This window comes from Megalops cyprinoides, chromosome 18, assembly GCF_013368585.1.
Source record: "Megalops cyprinoides isolate fMegCyp1 chromosome 18, fMegCyp1.pri, whole genome shotgun sequence".
Taxonomy (NCBI): domain Eukaryota; kingdom Metazoa; phylum Chordata; class Actinopteri; order Elopiformes; family Megalopidae; genus Megalops; species Megalops cyprinoides.
In genome coordinates this window covers 4591256-4614663 of record NC_050600.1, presented here as the reverse complement: position 1 = coordinate 4614663, position 23408 = coordinate 4591256, and the positions used below count along the sequence as shown (strand labels likewise).

At 42.2% G+C, this 23408-nt stretch overlaps 3 protein-coding genes and 1 long non-coding RNA gene across 4 annotated transcripts; 3 read left to right on the top strand and 1 right to left on the bottom strand.

The window, feature by feature from the left end:
- Positions 1-871: 871 nt before the first annotated feature.
- Positions 872-5098, top strand: LOC118792997. Its single transcript, XR_005005644.1, has 4 exons — positions 872-1033; positions 1448-1530; positions 4055-4129; positions 5008-5098. It is a non-coding gene; the product is annotated as an uncharacterized LOC118792997 (long non-coding RNA).
- Positions 5099-9382: 4284 nt separating this feature from the next.
- On the top strand, positions 9383-12020 carry LOC118792973 (GTPase IMAP family member 9-like). The gene is made up of 3 exons (XM_036550887.1): positions 9383-9566; positions 10261-11051; positions 11296-12020. The coding sequence occupies exons 2-3, from the start codon at positions 10271-10273 to the stop codon at positions 11688-11690; spliced, it is 1176 nt and encodes a 391-aa protein (XP_036406780.1). The 5' UTR covers positions 9383-9566; positions 10261-10270; the 3' UTR covers positions 11691-12020.
- A 1824-nt stretch (positions 12021-13844) lies between these two features.
- med19a (mediator complex subunit 19a) lies at positions 13845-17578 on the bottom strand. Its single transcript, XM_036550895.1, has 6 exons — positions 17234-17578; positions 16413-16535; positions 15560-15693; positions 14935-15031; positions 14396-14490; positions 13845-14124 (listed from the first exon to the last, which is right to left on the bottom strand). Exons 1-6 carry the CDS (start codon positions 17451-17453, stop codon positions 14056-14058), a joined length of 738 nt encoding a protein of 245 aa, XP_036406788.1. The 5' UTR covers positions 17454-17578; the 3' UTR covers positions 13845-14055.
- A 439-nt stretch (positions 17579-18017) lies between these two features.
- Positions 18018-22823, top strand: LOC118792977 (thioredoxin-related transmembrane protein 2-B-like). The gene is made up of 8 exons (XM_036550892.1): positions 18018-18317; positions 18663-18723; positions 19189-19302; positions 19557-19633; positions 19993-20099; positions 20571-20636; positions 20734-20863; positions 20973-22823. Exons 1-8 carry the CDS (start codon positions 18129-18131, stop codon positions 21147-21149), a joined length of 921 nt encoding a protein of 306 aa, XP_036406785.1. The 5' UTR covers positions 18018-18128; the 3' UTR covers positions 21150-22823.
- The last annotated feature ends 585 nt before the right edge of the window (positions 22824-23408 follow it).

Sequence of the window (23408 nt, the reverse complement as noted above, 5' to 3'; positions counted from 1 at the left end):
TGTCACAGCGCCATCTACTGTTTCAATGTAATACACCAAAGAACCAGCCTCAGAACGCAGTCAACTGCAAAAGAAAAAAATGAGCTCCTGCTCTTCCTCTTCAGCCACACGCCTAAATTTAACATGCCTTTAATTAGGCAGGTGTGGCTCATTGACCAGTGCCTGGTTGTCTACAATTAAGTTACACAATGACAGTTACAAGCAACAATTAAACAACCTGTTTGGAATGAAGCAGATGGTATGAGATCTGTCAATGGAGAGTTTTGCTTTTTTGATAGGAGATGGTGTTTATGCCGTGTGAGATGTCAGACAAATTTGGTGATCATTGATTGCTGTTTTGGAACATTAAGCCACGTTGAGCCTTTTCCTTGTAACGGGCGTCAATGGAGAGGAAAACGGTTAACGTGAGATAACGACCATAATCCAGGGCCGGATTAACAGCGGGGGAAAACGGGGTTTAAGACCCAGGGCTCACAGGCTGGCAGGACCCTGGCTGACAATGGAAGTAACCCTACATCGCTTCGGTAGCCTATAAATTTGCAGCCCGGGGTAGATCTCCAACTTCCAGTTTCCAGATAGTTTAACTGAACCCATGCGTGTTGTTAAACAGCAATCACGTTTACCTTAACACACAGCTGCGCGTTAAATTCGTGATACTTCCGTTTTAAGTAGTACAGTAACAGTTCTAAAGCGTAGCTAAAATACTGACAGAGTAATTGCCCCGTTGTGTTTTCAACTCAGATTAAAAGTACAGGTCTCGATTCTGGCAAAAGGTTGTTGATGATGATTGAGCTCAACAGCCAATGAAATTTCACCCGTCCCTTCCGTGCTCCTGAAGCAACGTCTTGATTGGCTGGAATAGTGGAGAAAGTTTTGAGAGCCCGAAGAACATTTGCCCCGCAGAAAAAGAAGAGCGCAAGAACCACGGGAGAATATATACGTGTTAAAACGGGATTAAGGCATTTTTGAACCTAGAGAAAGTAGTAGCAAAAATAGTCCAACTGAGTGCGAATAAATCGCGAAGATAAGTGATGTAAGTTTTCTTTTTGATAATGTCTTTAATGCATGTCTGTAAGGAAAAGGGGAATGTAAGCAAGCGCTTACGTAATGTCATACAGTTGCGCTGGAGATTCCACGGATTGCAGACATTGCTGGAGGAAAGAATCGCAAATTGCAAACGGCACACACTTGTGTCACGTGTTTGACTGAACGCAGACAGCTAGCTATCTTGGCAGCTAACGTTAAAAAAATGTAAACGATTGGAGAAGGTTTCATATATGCATGCTTCGTTGCCTTTGATTTCAGTAAGTGTGGGGAAGTATTTTATTAGTAGCCTATAGTATCCTATAGCCTATTCATCGCGAATGCTCATTTTAACGCCCCGGGCTGGACACGCAAAAAATGCACATCCCACTACAGCACCCCCAATTTAAAGCCTCTTCCCAAGGTCCTGGGAACCAGCAGTAGATTCCACGGATTGCAGACATTATTCAATGAATGGGAGCCACATTTCAGAGGAACATTAGTGTGGTAATTTCTTATATGACATTTACAGCTCGACAGCGAGCAGGTTGTGTTTCTCAGTGTGCCTGTGTGTATCAGTGGCGGCTGGTGAGCGGGAAACAGGGGAGGCTGAAACATTACCTTCAAATCTATCATTACTTTCAACCTTTATCCTCCTTAACAATAAAACAAATAATTCACAGAATAATTGACACCAATGCGTAAATGGAGTAAATGATTATGCTCGCGAAACCGCGCAGATTGTAGTGTGTGCGCTATTGCGAAAGCTACAAGGATGGCAATTTGAACAATTAAGTGGCAAGTAATCCCAAAGCTTTCTCTTAAATGTTTCACATTAAAGCTTTCTCATGTTACAAAATTTCAAATTACAAAACGGAGCTAAATTTAGTTTTATCGATTTAAATTACTGAGAATAAAATTTTAGGTTAGGTTGTTTGCAATGAACAATAACGTTTAGAACACAGACCTCACAAAAGCTGTGATGTGTCATGAGCATTTAATGTAATTTAAATCGATAAATACCATCCTTGTTAATTAAACAATCTCATGTAGCTTTTGCAAGCACACAAACTACAGACAATCTGCGCTGTTTCGCGAGCATGATCATTTACTCCATTTACGCGATTGGTGTCAATTATTCTGTGAATTATTTGTTTTATTGTTGATCAAGGAAGATAAAGGGAAACAGGATGAAAGTAATGATAGATTTTGTTTGCATTGGAACAACACCAAAAAGCAGAGGGAAAAAAGCCAAATCGGATGTCATTTCACACAGAACTCCAAAAATGGACTGGACAGAATTATTGGCACATTTTCAAAACTGGAAGGAATAATTGGAATTCTAGCATGTGATGCTCCTTTAATTTGTATTTAAACTCACCTGTGGCAAGTAACAGGTACTGGCAATATAGAAATCACACTTGCAACCAGAAAAGTTGACTCAACCTGTGTTGTGTGTACCACACTGAGCATGGAGAAAAGAAAGAAGAGCAAAGATTTGTCTGAGGATTTGAGAACCAGAATTCCAAAAATTGGAAAAGCATGGACAATCTCACAGCTACAAGTTCATATCCAGAGGTCTTAATGTTCCTGTGTCATGAAATCTGAAGACTACCAAAGAACTTTGGAGCGCAATGTAGGGCCCAGTGTCAGAAAGCGGAGTCTCCATCAGAGATCATGGGTCTTGAGGATAATGACCCAAAGCACCCAGAAATGGTTTAAGACACAGCGCTGGAGAGTTCTGGAGTGGCCAGCAATGAGTCCAGATCTAAATCCCATAGAACACCTGTGGAGAGATCTCAACAGCAGCAGTTGGGAGAAGGCACCCTTCAAATCTGAGAGACCTGGAACAGTTCGCAAAAGAAGAGTGGTCCAAAATTCCAGTAGAGAGGTGTAATAAACTCATTCATGGTTACAGGAAACTATTGATTTCAGTTATTTTTTCCAAAGGGTGTGCTACCAAATATTGAGTTGAGTGTGATTTCTATATTGCCAGTACCTGTTACTTGCCACAGGTGAGTTTAAATACAAATTAAAGGAGCATCACATGCTTGAATTCCAATTATTCCTTCCAGTTTTGAAAAGGTGCCAATAATTTTTTCCAGTCCATTCTTGGAGTTCTGTGTGGAATGACATCAGATTTGGCCTTTTCCCCTCGGCTTTTTGGTGTTGTTCCAATGCAAACAAAAGAAATAAACATGTGAATACCAAAGCATTTTTAATTGCAACAATCTTCTGGGAGAAGTGGTGCATTATCTGAAAGAAGTGTAGGGGTGCCAATATTTTTGGCCTATATAATAAATTATAGCATAAACTGCATTTTAACGATATGCTTGATATTTTAACTTGAATAATAGGTCTTGTATGTCACGTCTTTTGTCAATCTGGTGTTTTATGTTCTATTGAAAAGCACAGTGCAGATTAAATTGGAAAGGGCTAACTAAAGTATTTAAGTAATACTCAAGTTTTAGTGTGATAGAGCAAAATACATGGTGTTCTATACGCAGGTACACACTCGTCTTAGATTTACACGTATGTTGCGAAAAGGCAACAGAACGGTTTTGTTTAATCTTGTATGTCCCTTTATGTCTTTGAAATCTTGAGGAAACTGAAAAACCGCATGTTTTCAATTGACAATTCTATACTAAGTTAATAACAAATCTGCACGGTGAAAAACTTGTGTTTGTAATGCCGTAAAGAGTAGACGGATTCACATTATCCAGCCGCTGCATTGTCATTGTTTTTTTTACCGTTACCTTTGTAGTAGCTGTTGTACATTACACTTGTTATAGTAACTAAGTAGTAGCTGTGGAAATAAGTTGTGCCCTCTGCCTCATTCCTTCTCCCACACCTCACAGTTTACTTACACACGTTCACAGCCAGCTGTTACTCCGTGCACTTCCTGTCTGAGCAGCGTCTGTGTAACTCCTAACTAGGGCCTGCACTGTAGTGGGATACCCACACTCTCCGTGTGTATGGGAAGTATGTAACAATATTATACTCTATGAGTGGTTTATTTTCTTTTTCTCAGTGCCAACAGCCCATCCCCTTCCATGGGAATTCTGCTGGCCAAGTATAGGCCTCATCCAGCCTGGCTGGTGAGCAGGTGAGACACCTGGTTTCGGGATACCATTTGAAATGTATCTTCAGAACTGATCTAGTTATTACCTCAGAATGAATTTTGCACTCAATTAATTGGGCAGGCAGGTTACACCCCAGCAGGAATGGGGGGCACATATGATGGACAAAGCATTTCACTAAAGTTTAATGAGAAGAACATGCCATTGGACCTGTGTAGGCCTTTTTTCCATAGTCTGGAGGGCATCTGGAACTGTGTTGTGCCTGGTCTTGAGCAATCCACAGGTCTCTCCTTCTATTACATGTTTCATGTCTTAAGTTTGTTTTTCCACAGTTTTTATGTTCTCACGGAGAAGATAATCTCAGTGCTTTATTTGGTGATTGTGCTATAAGTACATATACAGTGCATTGCAAAAGTATTCAGACCCTTGAATAATTCTGATTTTACTGAATTACAGCTCATTCTGTGTGATACTTTATTTAAAAACACTGAAACTCAAAATTAACTTTTATGTTAGCATTGGTTTTCAGTTAGAAAGTATTTTAAGAAAAGTAAAAAACTAAATGTAGATGTAGAATTGTCATGTTGTGAGTGCAGACACCCAGGGAGAAGATAATTCTGTTTTATTTGGTATGTGTACTATAAAAAAATTGTCAGTGAGAGGCACATAGTTTAAGGAAGTAGTATAATGTTTTTCTCACTTTTATCAGAAGAAAAACTTTAAGTGAAATATTGTATCTGCTGCAATTTCCTATTGCAGTTTGATTGGAGAGGTTTATGTTGTCTAGATTACTTTATGACATAAACAACCCTGTGTGCTTCCTCCTTTAATGCTTTCACTGCCAGGTGAAAGCTTCCTGTGGTAAGGTGAGGCCATGACAGATTTTGTTTATGTTCACCGACAGAGGAGCTGAGGAGGAGCTTAAGGAAAAGTCTGAGGAGGAGTGGAGTAGGAGAGAAAATGAGATAAAGCAAGAGATTAGAAGGAGAAGCAGCAGCAGCATTGGTGTCCGACCTAACAGTGAGTATTAAAAAAGCCGCCATATGGATCACAAAATTATTAGTCATAAAACCATTAGGTAGCACTGAACAGTACATAAACTATTAATCAATGGCTGATATAAAACCACATGTGCACTATGCCAGTTTAATATACTTTCTTTGCCGTATATAGTGCCTTGCTTTCTAATTCATCAATATCAATGCACTGCAGAGAAAGACTACCTAGAGTGACAGTTCCAGAGGGAGTTAGAGAGTTTCTCACCTCATCCTATACCAATCGCTGGAATGACTTCCAGGCCTTGGCCTCAACATGCCACACATGAGTTTTAAAGTGAAATTTTGATGCAACTAAAAGTGTCTTTGATACCATTGTTATATTTATCTTTCATGTCTAAGATTTCTTATCTTAAATATAAGTCACACAAGTCAGAAATCATAATGGTAGGGGTGTGTTTTTTTTTTTTTCATAAAGGATAGTTTTGACACACAAGCTTTTGTTGTGGTTCAGTACAGTATGGAAGCAGCGCGAGTTAACCCTGGTCTTGGAGCCCCAGGGTTCCCATAAGCTTTTTGCAGACATGCACCTAACTGCCAGTTCAGCTAATCATTGGCTTGATTACATTTACATGTAGTCATTTAGCAGGCTGTCTTATCCAGAGTGACTTGCAAAAGTGCGTACAAGATGTTTTGGCTAAGAGCAAAAATGGTAGTAAACCATAAGTGTCACAATCCTATTTAACCAATTTAGTTACCTTCAGCTGCTTTTGGTTTTAAGAGAGCTGGAAAGTCTACTTAATTGTGGACTCCTGTGAGCAGAGTTGATTATCCTGAGTATGGTGCATATGGCCGTGTCATGGTGTTTTATTTTTCAGTGTCTGAAGATGGAAGAGAAGAGGAACAGAATGAACAGAAGGAGGAAGGAAGGGGAAAAGGCCAGCAATGCTATACTAACACTGACGCTGATGTCTTTTGATCCACACACAGAGCCATAAGCACTGGACACTTTTTTCATTGGAGCACTGTAATTTTTTCCAATGCCTGATGACTGAAAATTATGCTGAGAAGTATGCTGTGTATATACCGAAAATATCTTTGAACGTTCAAAGATATTTTCTGTATATACACAGCATTCTTTTTCAGGGCAAGTTGGGCAGGATTTTTATGAGGAATGATCCCTTTTTAGAAATAAGTGACAAAATATCTGTTTTTAGAATATGGGAGTAAGGAGAAGATTTGCATATTTGCATCTTTGCAAAATTGCCAATCAATCAACCCCATTTGACAGTTTTTTCAGTAATGGAGGGGTTAATTGTATAGTGACTCCGTTGTCTTTTTTTTTTAGTAGCTCAGAGAAATGGTGTCAACAGAGGTGCTTCCAGGACCAGCAGAGGTTCCTTATACTAAATGGAGATTGGTTAGGCCCAACTGAACAGTTTTATGTAGTGAAATTCTAACCCACAGTGATGCAAGCTTGCCTGTGCATTTGGTCATCTCACAGGTGTCATGTGCTCCCTGCCGGTTGTGAGGTGTCACTGAGTCCCCATGTTCAGAGTACGGTAACAACTACAATCTAAAATAGATATAGATAAATAGATCTTTCTTGTCCACTGGGGTGGACATTTTCCTTTGGCTCACCAATACATATAAGACAGGTCAAAGGCATTTAAAACATACAACATAAAACATAGTCAATAATAAATACACTAAAACACAATCCATAAAAAAACACTCTCCATTTCTGTGGCTAGCATGTCTAAATTCCAGTTGTATTTAGAATATCTACTGCACATGGGACAAACGACGACGAATGTGTTAAAACATTTAACACATTGACATTTAATGGGTTCTGATGTAAAGTATGAATACTTGCATAGGAGGGACAGTTTAGGAAAGCAACAGTGCCACAGCATCAGTGCCTCAGTAGGAGAGCAAACAGTGATCATGCCTCTAACTCTACCAGCATCATCTGCTATGCCATAGCTTCTCTTTCTTCAGATAGTTATGACACCCTGCTTCACATCTACAAATACTGTATTGTACAAGTACTCATACATCACAATTTCATTCCCATATATGATGCACATTATTGTTTGCACTACCACACACGCATGTACTTTATGTATATTGTCTTTTATATAATCGGTATATTGCTTGTATATTGTGTGTTGTCTGTAAGTAATAATACATTGTCTGTATATTGTCTGTATTGCTTGAGAGACACCAAAGGCCAGAACCAAATTCCTTGTGTGTGCTAGCATACTTGGCCAATAAATCTGATTCTGATTCTGATACAGGAAGTGCCTTGATTTTCACAGAATGGAACTATAATATGGAAGGGTTAAATTCCCAGGCAGACCATTGTAGCAAGACACTTAACCTGAATTTCTTCAGTTACTTTCCAACTGTATTAAACAATAATGTGTAATATGTAAGCTAAGTCACCATGGTACAGATGTCTACCAAGGAAATTAACAGTAATGGTTGTTGTGGATACTACACTACATAGACACGAAAGAAACCAAAGAAATTTAAATTCACGTATTTAAATTCAGTGCATTTAGGTAGTGTGTACTGCAAGTGTTTCAGTAATTGTCCTAACTGCTTTGCCTCACTGAGTTGCAGTTTTGCTTTGCCTGACTGGGTGAATGGGGGCGCTGTTGTGCTGTAGATTGTCACACTGTTTCCACAAGCTTCGGTTTTAATCTGTTTTGTGTTGAACAGTGCATACCATTAGCCCTTTGCTCTTAACTTATTTTTTTAAAGAGGAGCTTTACTTAGCAGCAGCATTGCACCGCCTTGTACCTTTATTGAATGAAGTGCTCTTTGGTCACGCCCTATTGCCGTGACATGCTGTTGGAGAGAGGAAGTTCTCCCTCCCGGCGCCACCATCCCTTCCTTTTCAACGGTGGACAGTGAAGTTCGAATGGGATTCAGGAAGAGAGATCATGGAAATCCAGTTATTTTGTAAATAGGCTTTGACTCTTATGCCACATTTGGTTTTAATGTTAATTTTAAAACCAAATGTGGTTTTAAAATTTTAAAACCAAATGTGGTTTTGCTTTCTTTGTGTATTTTCTGCAGTGTCTCTGCGAAAAGTCATGCCAGACTGTAAGGTATGGAAAATGAAGCCACAAAAATATCAGAACGTGCAAAGCCTTTGTGTAGTGTGTGTTTTTGGGTGTGCATTGCTGTTTGTACTTATCACATGGGTTTTTACAATGTCTGGAAAGAGTGGTCACAACGTTCAAGCAAACCAACAAACACAAGGTAGCTGGTGATGGCCGAGTGGCGCTGGACTTGAAATCCAACGGGGGCTCCTGGTGCAGGTTCAAACTCTGTTCGCAGCAAGAAGACTTTTTAGGGTTCAAAGGATCAGGGTCCTCTTGCGTGCAAGACCTTCTCCAAGTCAGGGTTTGTCTGTGATTGCTTTAGCATGAGCCTGGCACAGCTGAATTCCTGTGACCTGTGAAAGTCTCTTCTGACTGCACCTGCACAGAAAAAGTTTGACACTTGGTGAGAATGCAGGTGGGGTTTTGGTCTGATACGTACTATCATTTCTTACCTTTATCTATGGCAGTAGTCCTGGGTGGCTCTACCACACTGGCTAGTCCAGCACTTTGGAGAGAGGACCAATCCCATGTAAAGTTGTGAAGTCTGCAGAGTATGCAAGACCAGGCAGCTGGAGGATGCTTGGCGCCTTGTCTGCTACACTAAGGCTGGACTTGTGTTTGAGGGTCTTCTACTTTTGGTGTATATTCGCTGGTTCTTCTGATGTGTGCATCAGTCAATATAGCGGGCACAGTGAATAGGCTGTAATCATCCAGATCTATGAACTGGTGCAGAATTGCGTGTAGCAAGCTACCTCCAAACTGGACCAGGGCTCACGTGTGGAAGTATAGTTATATAAATGAGGAAGCCAGGCACACAGACTATATGAGAATTTGCATTGCAAGAAGGCTCTGCGGCAGCAATAGTTCACAGCTTTGGCCATTTCCTAATCATTGTGGTTTTGTTTCTACTGACGTATTTGGAGGATCTAGTACACGCACTGCGTCATATTTCTCGTCATAAAGAATATTGTATATGTATGATTAAAAACTACAGTATATTTTGCATAACGTAACAATCTCAGTGTAATTTGCTGTAATAGCAATGAGCCATATGGTTACAACGTTATATATGTCGAAAGAAAACTTCCTCATCATTACAGTTCTCATCACAACAGAAACTAGTAACTGCGCAGTCACATGATACCTCACGAAATCGAAAGTAATTTGTGAGAGCAAGGACAGCACAAGGAAATGTCTTGATAGAAGACTGTACGATCTGTACATTCATTTTCTTGTTTAATGCATGTTATACAAGGAGTCTGGGGTCAAGTGGTGTCGTTTAAAAATTTGTTTCACGGAAGGATAAGTGGTGCGAAAGGAGGAATCTGCTAGCCCAACGTTGCGGCTTCCAGGTGAGCGAGCCTGCGTAAACGCGGAAACATGGAGCACGCCATTTGCATTTCTGTGAATTTTACACATTAGTCTTTCGAGAGGGTGAGAGGTGGGAATAAAGTGTAATTTAGCGAAAGTGTAACGTCGTTACTACACTTTTTCACGCAGTGGTATTGGTATGCAACCCTTTAGAGGACATGGTGGAAAAACAACAAAACTTCGTGCTAGTTTACACTGAGTCTGCCTTACTCGGAATTCCTGTCAGTTACAAAGTACGAATTACGGAAATTGTGGATACAGATTAATAAATGGAGGGTACGGACTGATAACTTGATGGTACGAATTAATGAACTGGGGTAACATTTCCGCTAGTGTTTGGCACTTAGGGGAAGCCAAAATGACAGCAGGTGTGTTTCTGTTCAGAAGCATCCGATTTGTTACTTGTAATTTGACGGCCAGTTCAGCCAAACCGTAAATCATATGTTAAACAAGAGTGTTTTAGTCTGGCATTCTTTCTGTGCTTATAAATCCCTCACTTTTGGAGCGAAATGCATGTAGACAGAGTTTAGAATGAAATTGGCAGCCTTTCTATCCCAAGAGTTAAGCAATACAAAAACAAAAAAAAAAAAAGAAGGGGGGGGGGGGGGGGGGGGGGTGAATTGCTCATGGAATATCCTCTGGAAAGTAACCATCTATGTCATTTCTTTCTGACAGGAAAGGCAAGATGTCTGACCTGAGAATTGTACTTGTGGGCAAGATTGGGGCAGGGAAGACCTCAGCAGGGAACACCATCCTTGGCAGAAAGTTCAGAAGTGAAGGGGCAATATGTGTGAAGAGACAAGGGGAAGTAGCTGGGAGGCAGGTCACTGTGGTGGACACTCCAGGGTGGGACAGAGTCAACATGCAGCGCACATCAGAACAGGTCAAACAGGAGATTGTGCGTAGTGCGTCCCTGTGCCCCCCAGGACCCCACGCTTTCCTCCTGGTCATTCCAGTGGGGGAGTTCCCAGAGAGGGAGAAGAAGACAGTGAAGAAACATCTGCATCTTCTTGGTGAGAGAGCATGGAGACATATGATGGTTCTTTTTACATCCGAGGAGGAGCTGAGAGACGCGGCCATTAAGGAACACATTGAGAGAGAAGGCGAGTCCCTGCGGTGGCTGCTCGAGCAGTGTGGGAACAGGTATCATTTCCTCAGCAGTGCACCCGGCTGCCCCCGCACACAGGTCACAGGCCTGCTGGAGAAGGTGGAGCAGATGGTGGAGGAAAACTGCGGGGATTTCTACCTCCCTCAAGTTTATTATGACATCATAGAGAGCAGAACACCGAGAGAGCTGACTGAGCTGAGAGTGAAATACGAGGAGAGAGAAGAGCAGCTGAAACAGAGATTCAGGAAGAAGGAAGAGGACATGAAGAAAAAGTTTGAGGAGGAGTGGAGCAGGAGAGAAAATGAATTGATGTCAAGGATAAGACAGAGGAGGGGGAGCGTTGATATCCCACCTAACTGTAAGTATTAAAAAGCTGTGATACAGATCCCAAAATTATTAAACGATTGAAACCATTAGTTAGCACTAGTTTTTGTCATGGCCCAGTATTGTATGGAAAGAGTGCTGATCAACTTCAGTCTTGGAGCATCAGTGTTCCCACAAGCTTTTTCTGTAGATGTGCGCTTAACTCCTGCAACCAGAGTTGATCAACCTGTATATGGAGCATATGGCTGTGTCAAGGTGTTTTCTCTGGTGTGTTTCAGTGTCTGGAGACAGAGGAGATGAGGAGCCGAATGAACAGAAGCAGGAACAGATAAAAGAGCCAGAGATACAGAGGGGAGAGCTGTTGGAGGCGGTCAGGATGGGGTACAGAGAGGAGGCGATGGCCCTTTTGAAGTACTACATGAAGCCGGCTTTAGTGGTTCTGATCGCAGTCATTGGGGCACTCATAGGGGCGATAGGTGGAGCTCACAGAGGAGTGATTGGAGCTGTTGTTGGTGTTCCCATTGGTGTGGTTATTGCTCTTTTAATCTCAGCGTTAGTAAGAAGTGAAGCCAGAGCCGCGAGAGGTAATGATGCTTCTCTCAGTGTAAGAGAACCCCTGAGCCCAAGCCATAGAGAGCCGTCACTCCAAACGGCCTCTGCTTCAACAAGCTGAGGAAAAAGACTCAAAGACTCAAGAAAAACACTAACGCTGACACCAACCATTTTGATCCACACATTGGGCCACAGGACCTGGATCTGTGGAGCAGTACAATCCTGTGTTGATTCTGGTAAAATACAAAAATATGCAGTTGAAATAAGCCTCAGGCCAGTGAAATCAAAATTGCATATTCATTTACTTGACTTGCTCGGATGTGGGAGTTTGCTAAGGTTATTTTTTTACACATGATTACCAACAACACTAATGGAGCCCTCTTCCTTTTTTAATGCTCCCCCTCCCAAAATTGTAATTTGCTCACCCCAACACAACATCCTTAAAGGAGGGCTCCAGATATTTTGTTAATTATATTTTATAATATTTAATAAAAGTCAATATATATTTTTTGATTTTGTCAAACTTTTTTGTTTTGTCAGAAAAATGTGTCATAATTGTACATTTTTCCAACAAATTTGTATACATCATGTAAAGTATTTGTATTTGTAAGTGCCTCCACTGTTGAAATGACTGATTTGTTATATTTACAGCTGCGTTGCAGTTGGTTAAGAAACTTGATACTCAACCTGTAGACTACAGTGTCAAATCTCAGGTGGGGCTGTGATACCTTTGTGCAAGGTACTTAACCTGAATTGTATCACTATTTCAAGTCATCATTGATGGACATGTACAATATGTCAAAATGTATAGCTCATTAGTAGTAATACTGTCCTGTGTTTCTCTTGTTTTGCCTCTCAGAGTAAAGGGTTCTGTTTCTTAGGGGTTTGACATTGTTTCAGTCTCCATGCTGTTCCAGATTTAACAAAGCTCTCACTTGCAGCAGAATCGTCTCTATGCTATAATCAGCTTGCTGTCAAATTGGAATTGCACCTGAATGCAGCAACGTGGGCATTCAAATACTTTTTATACCTTTTTTCATTGTTGATCTTATACATGCCTGTGGTTTTTGTGGTTGTCTTATTACTTTCTCTGTGAAGGAGAATTACAAAATCTAAAATACAAGTAAGATTTGTATTATGAAAACATGAAATGTCTTTTTTTGAAATTTGAGGGTTTTTTTATTGCAGTGCCATTTGTTTGCAGAAATACATTGTAACAGCTTTACTTCACAGGAAGTAACTTATGTAGTGCATCAGTGAGTAAAGTATAACTTTTATTACTGGTATTTGGATGGATAACATTGTGTGCAGCTTGTTTTGATCTTTACAATAGTGGTAAGGAGCAGGGAATTGTAACTGAAAGATTGATGGTTCACTTCCCTGCTGGGACACTGCTGTTGTACCCTTTGGCAGGCGGGGTACTTAACCCACAATTGCCTCAGTAATTATCCAGTTAAATAAATGGATAAATTGTAACCTATGGATCAGAATATCTGCTAAATGACTGTAACTTAATGTACAATGTAATTGCTACTACTTTGCAAAAGTGTGGTGCTCAGGCTTACAAGCTGCTGTGGGTTAGTTTACTTGTAAAGCACTGTGTATGTGTATGTTTATATTTGTTTTGCACTTTACCAGTTCCCTAAAAAGAGTACACCAGTAAAGTGTGAACTGACCATTCCCAACTATTCACTGTATCACAAGTTAAGGGAAAATGTAATAGTTAAAATAAGGGTCGGTCTGTATACATCTAACACCATGTCGCTTCCTGTCATATGGTTTTCAATACAGTTGTATCCCAACAGTTGAATTTATGTTTGGTGAATCATTCTGAGGTAATTTATATATTAAATTATATATTATTAAAAATAAATATTGTGTACAGATGATGATGTGTTTGTTGTACTGTGGGGCCCCCTCCTACAGGCACCTACAGGCTGCAGTACCAGAGCATTCCACACAGGGGCAGCATGCCTGACAAAGCACCCAAAATTATTTAAAGGATTTTGCAGATATTTGCATATGGATAACACATTCACCGCTAAGAGCACCCTTATGGTTTGGTACTTAAAATATGAAGAAATTATAACACCGTTATTTTTAACATGAACTTAAAGAGTGCAGGGCATTTTTGTAATCATGTATATCTTTTTATAGTAACTGTTTTTATAACAATTGAAACCCTACAGTTTTGAAGAGCATCAGTGAAATATATTCAAAAAATGAAAAGTAAGTGAGATCTTAGCGTAAGAGATGCAGCGAGACAGGATATCTGTACAGGTAACAAAAGTTTATTGTGGTAGTTTATTTGTTGGACGAATATGATTTTGGGAAAGGGCACATTCTCTCCCCACTTCACTCACATTATACAGCGTTTTCTCTCTCTCACACACACACACACACTCACACACAGCCTGCACATGCCAACACACGCGCATTCACATGCACGCACGCGCAGACACACAGTCAACATGTATAATCCCCCTCTATCTCAGGTTGTTGCTGCTGTTGGGCTGAGAGCCTGCCAGTCCAGGATGGTCAGGGCTGTGACGATTCTGCCAAAAGGGGGAAAATACAGAAATACACTGTTAAAGATATACTTCTTAATACAACATTAGTCATAACTGTGTTATGAAAATGACCAACTCACAATCATTGGAGTTAAAAAAAAAACAATTTTCACCATTCATCTTAGGCACACCGGTTTCTGATTATGAACATCTCAGATGAACAGAAATCAAAACACACAGCTACACACATACAATCCCTGTAAGTAAGTATTTGTATTCTGGACCTCTAGACCCTTCATCATTCCACCACTCTTACCTTCTTCTTTTTCTTGTCCTTTTTCTTCTTCTTACGGTCCGGATCATCATCCCTCTTTTTCTTTTTCTTCTTGTGGTCGGAGTCAGAAGGGGTCTCTGGAAGATGAGAGAAAATGATATTTATTTAGGTGTCTATGTGGAGCAGGAGGACTGTGTGCATTGTAAGTAGCATAGTCTGCCATAACAACTTTTATTAACTCCAGGTGTTTCTATGAAGGACGCTTAAATCATGAATAAGAATGTGTTACACGTACAGCTTCAACAGGCACCTGATTGTAATTCTAGCCAATCACTTCAAAATGAATTTTAGCCAAAAACAAAGCACTTGGGTAATTCTCATGGGTAATACTCATGACAATTGCTACTAAAAAAACTTTTCACTGCATGTTGATTTTGTGAATTTAGCTCAACCATAAATTTTAAGAGGTGTGTGTGTTCAAGTGTGTGTGCATGTGTGCGCGTGTGTGTACGCCCACGCATGCCTGTTTGCGTGTGTGCCGAACAGAAAAATGTGGTCAATAACAGGTAGGTTTGTGTCACCTGGAGGAATGGGGTCCTGTGGCCTGTGATGCCGATGCTTGTGTTTGCTCTTCTTCTTGGGAGGCTGAATGTGCATGAGTCTGTACTGCTCTGGCAGCTGAAACGCAGAGGGTATGATTAAAAATGCTTTCAAATATACACTTACACTCTCTATAGCATGGAGACTCTGGGCAGTGAAAGGCAGATCTGGGTGTCTTTCACTGGTGCAGCCACAACGAAACCTGACTGAAGAGATCCCATCAAGAACCATAAAGACCCAATCCCAAGTTTAACTTATCACCTTAGTTCCTGTCGTGGTCATAGCACTGAAAGACACCCAACCTGTGTTTCAAGTTCACGAATCCCTAACATCCACAAATCCAGGGCACCAGTGTGGTGTTGTGGTAAGGAGCAGGGCTCATAACCAAAAGGTTGCTGGTTCAATTCCCGGCAGGGACACTGCTGCTGTACCCTTGTGCTAGATACTTAACCCAGAATTGCCTCAGTAAATATCCAACTGCATACATGGATAACACACAAATTGCAACGTATGTAAATGACAATAATGTAATGTAAGGCTGACTGATGTAATAATTCCATCAGTCGGCTGATGAGGAGCAAGGAGAGGAACTCTAGAGATTTTTACCGGCCCTGTGTGCAGTCTGAAGCCAGTCAGCATGGTTCCGGTCAGGGGGCTGAAGGAGTTCGCACAGACGGGGGGCTTCTCGATCAGGGAGCGCAGGGAACTGCCGTCCTGGGAGCCTGGACAGTCAATCATACCTGGAGGAGACAGGAGTTTAAAACACAGGCCACGGGCTGCCATTGTGTCATATCATTTATATACTACAGGAGACCCCCGCTGATTATAAATCTGCAATTTGTGGTTATAAATATTCATTACCTTACAGTAAATTCGTTTAGCAGAAGTGCTTATCCAGAGCATCTTCCAGCACAAAAGAACAGAAGTGTATCCATTCAAGTTGAAAGAGCAACAGTGTCAGACCAGGCTAACAACACCAATGACCAGTGAGTGTGAGCATAACACTATTATATGCACTACCAAAAGTTAACTTGTGCAACCTGAGTATTCCCACCTGGCTTCATTCCCATCCATGGTCCCTTAAGTTTTACATATGCGCCTTTATAGCATTATTACATGTATGTGTGTAGAAGTCGCTTGTTTGCTGGAACGTAGTTTATATGCTGAAAGTGTGTTTTTTCTGTGTCAGGAATACATCCCCATTACCCACAAGTCTTTATTATTGATACAGTGCAGAATCTACAGATTTCAGGGAACACTAGAACACCAGTGGCCAGGGTATCCTCCACTCAGTTTTTAAATACTCTGCCAAAGAATATACAACCTTAAACTATTCTGTGTTCATGGGCCTGTTTTGCCCAACCGATGCCCAGAACGACGCTGAATTAAGCATGTGACGTGGCTGGATTTCCACAGACAGCGTCCCCTTGACCCGAACGAGTGCACGGCTTCCGCCCACCTGGCAGCTCCGGCAGGAAGTTGCTGAGTTTCTCCTTCACCTTCTTGCTGCAGAACTTGTTGTAGGCGTGCTCCAGGCTGTAGTGGGTGATGAGGTTGGTGTTCCCCGTCAGCTCGTTGCCCACTGAATGCGGGAGAGAGAGAGGGAAGCAAGTGCAGGTTAAGGAGGAGGGAAGAAAAGAAATTTACGTTGACGTTTAGATTTATTCCTTTGGCAGACGCTTTTATTCAGTGCGGCACAGCAGGAAGGTGCAGGACCGGAATGTTGCTGGTTCGATTCCCAGCCTCGGCACTGCTGCTGTACCCTTGAGCAAGGTACTGAACCCAAAATTGTCCCAGTAAATATCCAGCTGTATAAATGGATAAAACTACAGCTGATGTAAGTCGCTCTGGATAAGAACGTCTGCTAAATGACAATAATGTAATGTAATGATGCACTGGCGTTCATACAAAATGCATAATCTATGTACAGAGATATAAAACTCAACATTTCTGGTAAGAACGATTTGGGTATCGCTAAGTATGAGTGCGCAAAGGCGAACAGGTTTAGAAAAATGTTAAACTACAAAGTACAGGAAAAATGTACACATAAGACGGTCATACTGAATCAACGCCTGCATAACGTTAAGTTTCTAATTAAGGAACTACGTAATACATTACATAATACATGTTAGCGAGCTAGCTAACCAGCTGAAGCCACAATACTTATGCAAACCAGCTGTTCAATAAAAAACGGATGTCAGAACAATGTCCCGTAACGTGTATCTTATTTATCGCTAAAACCGTGTGATCGTGTAGTCTCGCTTCCACGCTCATACTCACACGGTAGTTCTCGGAGTAAATAGAACGGTTCATTCATAGCCCCCGGCTTCCGCAATACAGGCCCCTCATCACCGAGCTGTGGTGGCATCTGTGCCGTCATTGAGACTTGATTGTGCGGTAGAGGTGGCGGCGGCTTCCCTGGACCGAACCCCAGCGCCGATGAGTTCGGGGGACCCTGGGCATCACTTTGGCCGAATAGAGATGAAAATATCTCCGTCATAACTACCACAAAATAATCTGTATTCAAATATTACATAAAAATAAACGTATCTATAACAAATTATTCAGCTCAACACCGCCACCCAGGTAAGACGAAACATTTGGGCACGTTTCTGTTGTTGACAATTCAGCGAATCCGTCCGAGTCTTTTTCATTACCGTATTACATGAAATATAAACGACACTACCTACCCCTGAAAGCAAATTACGTACTTGCCATTGTTAATTGACTGGCAATATACACTACACAAACTACACATAAAATATATTAGTCTGTGTGGAACGTTAAGCAACTGGTTGATATTTATTAACTGCACACATTTTCCTCGTTAAAAGTTGTATAGGTCTACTGTGGACCGCCTCAGGTAATTACGGTAAAAGAGAAAACCCTTTTTCGCCGTAAAGCTGTTTCCACAAACTTCTCTTATCCCGCCCCTTGCAAATATGACAGACGTCCACAAAGACCAATAATCAGCCAGTTTTTTATGCCTCTGACCAATTATATTTTAAAAAGGGGGCGGAAGTGGCGTTCGTCCCCAATGACCTCCGCTTTTGTGTCTGCCGCTTTAAGTGAGATACACGCATGCTTCGCAAGGAGTCCGGCTATCATATACTGCCCTGTAACAAATTTAGAAGCGTTTCAGCTGTCGGTGTCTCCCCCTCTCCGATTTGAAGAAATGGCGTTGCTAACGACATTTTTTGCCTTTTTGTATCACCTGCCACGTGTTTATAAGTGGCTGCTAAAGCCGTATTATGTTGCCTCGCTGATTTTGTCTGTTGCTTTCCTGGTGGTTCGAAAGACGCCGGGCATTTGCGAACACCTGGCGTCGCAGAGAGAAGACGGCAACTCCTGCGACTTTGACTGGGTCAGTAAGTAACTGTGTTTGATGAGGAATTTGAAAAACTATTTTTCTGGGGTTGGTTGCAAATGGTGGGAAAGTGTGATTCTGAAGTCTGGATTATGTTGGTAATGTTAGCTAGGTAGTTGTCATCGTAAGAGTGGGGTAGGGGGTGGCTCTAGAAGGCTCTATTGCACTAGCTGCCATAGTACTAAGCAACTAATTATTAGTTAAGTGCAGCACCTTTAGCTAGCCAACGATTTGTGAAGTCACAGCACAAACACAATTAACTAGGCGCCCAGCATCCAGCGGCTTGAGTTTGAAGGACGTCCAGTGGTGTTGTAGCCAACTGTGTGCATGTGATTCCCACAGAGAGAAGTGGAGATCCTGATGTTTCTGAGTGCCATTGTCATGATGAAGAACAGGCGAGCCAGTAAGTGTCCGTTCTGAGAACGCAGGGTTTGTATGACGTGAATCCACTCCTGCGCGGTCGCGGACCTGGTCACACTCGGTCCAGGCCTCACGTCATTTCTCTGCGCCGCTGCACTACACACAGCAAGGGACTGTTCTTAACTGCACCGTGCTGACTGGTTTTGACTGGAAACCGAGTGTTGTTGAAGCTGCTCTGGACATACAGGGAAACGGCTGTGCTCACTGTAAACACACTATGCACTGACAAACCTCCAACCATTTGATTATACATTACTACTAATGTGTGCTCTGTATACATTGGATGGTGGCCTTCTGGTTTGCTCAATTGTTTGGTAAATTTCGGCTGACACAAAGTAATGATGCCATGTTTGTTGACGCTCTTCTCTCCTATTGTCTCCCCCCTCACCCCCTCCACTCCCCTCACCCCCTCCACTCTCCCCCACACTGCCTGCCTCATTCATATCAGTCACCGTGGAGCAACACGTTGGGAACATCTTCCTCTTCAGCAAAGTGGCCAATGCCATCCTCTTCTTCCGGCTGGACATTCGCATGGGACTGCTCTACCTCACCATGTGTATTGGTCAGTACAGCCACACAGCATATAGCTATGCAGTGACTGTGTAGCAAACCTTTGCCATAGTGGACCAATGGCATGTCCAGCCCTGTTAATATGGAGACAGCACAATGCTGGCTAAAAAGCTCTGTATTTAATGAACTGCTGTGACCATCCTGAATGCATGTAGTCCGTAAAGACACCTAGTGCCGTTCTGACGACTAGCGTAGTTAATCTGTGTGGCTCTACCCTTCTCATGGTGTCACCTCTCCTTGTTTCAGTGTTCCTGATGACGTGCAAGCCTCCTCTCTACATGGGCCCGGAGTACATCAAGTACTTCAGCGACAAAACTATAGAAGTGAGTTTCCGTACTTGTATAGAGGACTCCTTAACCTTAAACATGACAATCGCGCACCATAGATGTTGAAGATTGGGAGACTTCAGGCTAGAGCAGCTTGTGGTAACGCACTACAAGGCAGTAGAAAATAACTTCATTGGTGGGAAGATGCGGGGTCTGTCCAGCAGGGAGTGGAATTGCACTGCCACCGAAATAGCATGAGCCTGACCAGGAAGGTGTTATTGATTTAGGCAAGCAGGCAGATAAGATTATTGCTTGAAAGAAATGCACAGCCTTATTACTGCATTTTTGGGCAGCTGGATTTAGGGCAGAGGTAGTTACTGGAGTGAAGTGTTAACTGATTTGTGTGTCGATCACAGGAGGAGCTGGAGAGGGACAGCCGTGTGACGTGGATCGTGGAGTTCTTTGCCAACTGGTCCCCGGAGTGCCAGTCCTTCGCCTCCGTCTACGCGGACCTGTCACTGAAGTATGAGTGCACACGTGTTGCATGTACTGTGCCACTGATGCAGGCATTGTGATGCAATGACAGACCTGATTGGCTGTGGAGCTGAGTAGTCTTATTGGCTGTAGACTTCTGGGAGGGACAGAGCTCCTGTGACCCTCCTGTGAAATGTACATAGTACATACTGTGTATTTCACCAGAAAATGTCCATCTGAATAATAGGGAAAATTAAAATGCAAAGCTCATCACTGAGTAGAGATTTTTGCATCATTGTAGGACACACATTACATACCACTGGACATCCATGTAACAATTAATCAAAGTGATCTCATATTTACTGCTTTCACCTACTCAGTTCAAAGTGAAGGACTTTCCTCCTGTTACAGTGTACCTCATGCAGCATCATGGTTGGATTAGGCTGTGATAATACAGCCTCTCCTGTTGGGAGATATGAGGTTCGTAATGGAATATAATGGAATTGATGCTATGTTCCAGATACAATTGTGCAGGACTGAAGTTTGGGAAAGTGGATGTGGGGCGGTATGGAGAGGTAACCAATAAGTAAGTCTGTCCCTTCTCTCCTCCTCCTCCTTCCGTGTCCAGCTGATTACTCTGTGAGTGGAGTGTTAACGCGGTGTTCTCTTGTGACCCACCCCAGGTACAAGGTGAGCACCTCTCCTCTCACCAAGCAGCTGCCCACCCTCGCGCTCTTCCAGGGCGGGAAGGAGCTCATGAGACGCCCCCAAATCGACAAGAAGGGCAGAGCCGTGTCCTGGACCTTCTCTGAGGTTTCACTCTCTCTTCATTTTCATTGTTTTCTGAACCAACTGAGTGAAGGCCAGATGGTGACTTTGTTGATACTGACGTAGCCCTCCTCTGCCTTTTCAATGTCTGTAGGAGAATATCATCCGAGAGTTCAACCTCAATGAGCTTTACCAGAAATCCAAGAAGCTGTCCAAGAACAAAGGTGAGAAGCTAGCAGAGGACCAACTCCCAACCGTGCCAGAGAAGGATGAGGTAGAGGCGGAGCCAGAGGTCCAAGAGGAGGAGTCAGAGAGCAAGAAGGACAAATAAGGCAGAATAAGGATGGAACTCATCCGGTCAATGGCGTGACATCACAATGGGACTGCGGGGAATTGTGCTCACGCAAAGGGGAGGGGTTTATTGATGAGATTGTCGAGGTTGGAGTTTGGGCACAAATGAGAAAATTTTAATTTCAGATTCAGCTTAGTCACTAGTAGCTATTTATGTTTGTCAGTGTTTTAATGAAAATGAATTTAGCTGTAAATGTGAAACACTGTATTTAAATTGTTTCTATTCTTTCTTTCATTCTAAATGTTGCTTCCATTGAGAGTGCCCAGTCCCCCCACCAATGTGCTTTAGCACTGAATCTGTTTTGGTGGTGGTGGTTTTATGAAGGAGTTCTATTCATTTCAGTTAAAACCGTTACACCAAGATATATATGCAGTAATAATGGAGTATGATGGCATTCAGATTATCAGGTGGTTACACAGAGGAATCAGTTGTCCATATTTTGACGATGTGGCTCAGGCTTTGATCTGTGTAACACTTTGATAGGACTAGTTCTACAACTCCTAGAGTTTGTTGTTCTTTCTGTTAGGGTGCTCATCTCTCTCTGTCCTTAAATTCAGTAGTGGTGGGGAGTTCAGCCTTAATCTTGGTGCAGAAGAGACTCAGAACAAAACAGAGAACCAAGAAGCTGAAAGTTGTTCATACTCCCTCACATGTTCCCTTTGCCTTTGCTTTGTCTGAATGATGAAGGCGTGAGGACTTCTAACACTAATGCTTATCACTTATCAAAGCCAATCACTCATTTGGAGGAATTTTTTTCGTAAGTAAAATCCTAAATGTCAATATTTGGAACTGTTACTGAAGAAGTCTAATAGAAGGCATACGGTTGAATTTTGGTAACTTGTATTTAAATTGGGATAATCCTACAGTATAGGCTTAACTGATGAAGAAGAGGGAGTTTAAGAAGATTAGGAAGTAGAACCTTAGCTGTCTGTGGGCCAGGTGTTGGTCTGGCTTCCCATGTAGGAGAGGAGAGAAAGCTAATGTTCTCAGATTCAACTGTTATATCCCCGCATGTTCTCCCCAAATCCCCTACATGTGTGCCTTTACTAAAATGGATTCAGTTTAACACTGTAAAGTCTTAACATTTTAATACTATTTTTACTTTGTTGTCTCATAGTCCTGCATTCTCGCACTGGTGCGATTCAGCTCATCCCTCTCTGCTCAGAGCAGTGTCCTTGGCGCCCCCTGCTGTTTGTGTTGAGAGCACACTCAGCTCCACACTCCCACTGCTGCTTGATACAGCCCACTTTTCTACTGTCTGCACATCTTGTTGAATTTGTCTCCCATAGTAACTGATGGCACAGCTAGCATAACGGTTAAAGGAGTTTGCTGTAGAGGTTTTAAGTTTTCCTCTTCCAGTGAGATCCCAGCTGTGGCAGATGGGTGACAACATGTCAGACTTCACTAAATGGGCATGTCCAACTGCAACTAACCCTTTTATGGCATACACCTCTACTGCTACACACAAATACAAACACTATCAACTGCTCCCTGAGTTTATTCCACAGTGCAGGTATGTTTCTGTGCTTCTCCAGCTAAACCCTTCAGCAATCGTGTTCCAAACTCCCTGGCAGCTGCACGCAGTGGCCTGCAGGGGGCAGCCTTTGTAGGTTTATATTAGTGCTGTATGACTGAAAGAGCCTGTTGAGTGATTTTTTTTATTACTATTCTGTTGAGATTCAGTGCCACTAAATAACAATGCAAAATAAAGTGTGTGAATACAAGCAAACCCTGTGTCAGGACTGCCTTGTACAAATGACTGAACTGGAAATCGGTGAAATCAGCTGAATCTGGACTGCTGTGCTCCTAAGAGGCCTTTTTTTGCTAAACTTTTTTTTTTCTTGTTAAAACTCCAAGATTCTGTAAAGAGAAAAATAATTCCACTCATTAAGGCAATTGCTGAACAAATTGTCTGCATACTGACCAAGGGACAATACATCTGTAGCATGACGGCATTTAACGTTTGCAGAAGCATCATCCATGGAACCAGTTTAACACCGGAAAAGAACTTTCTGTTACTGTATTTTTCCCTGGATCTGGATTCATAATTGTGTTTACTTTTGAACCGGTATTTCTCGTCTGGCTACACACAGCCTGCCTGCTGGCCAGCGTCCCTCCAATGCCTTCCAGTCTGAGCCTTTTACCGGCCCTTCGTTTCTCAGGTGCTCCTCTTCCTCAGCACACCTGTCGTAAACCTGTAGGTAACAGCACTCGACTGCTCTCGCCACTTCTGAATAC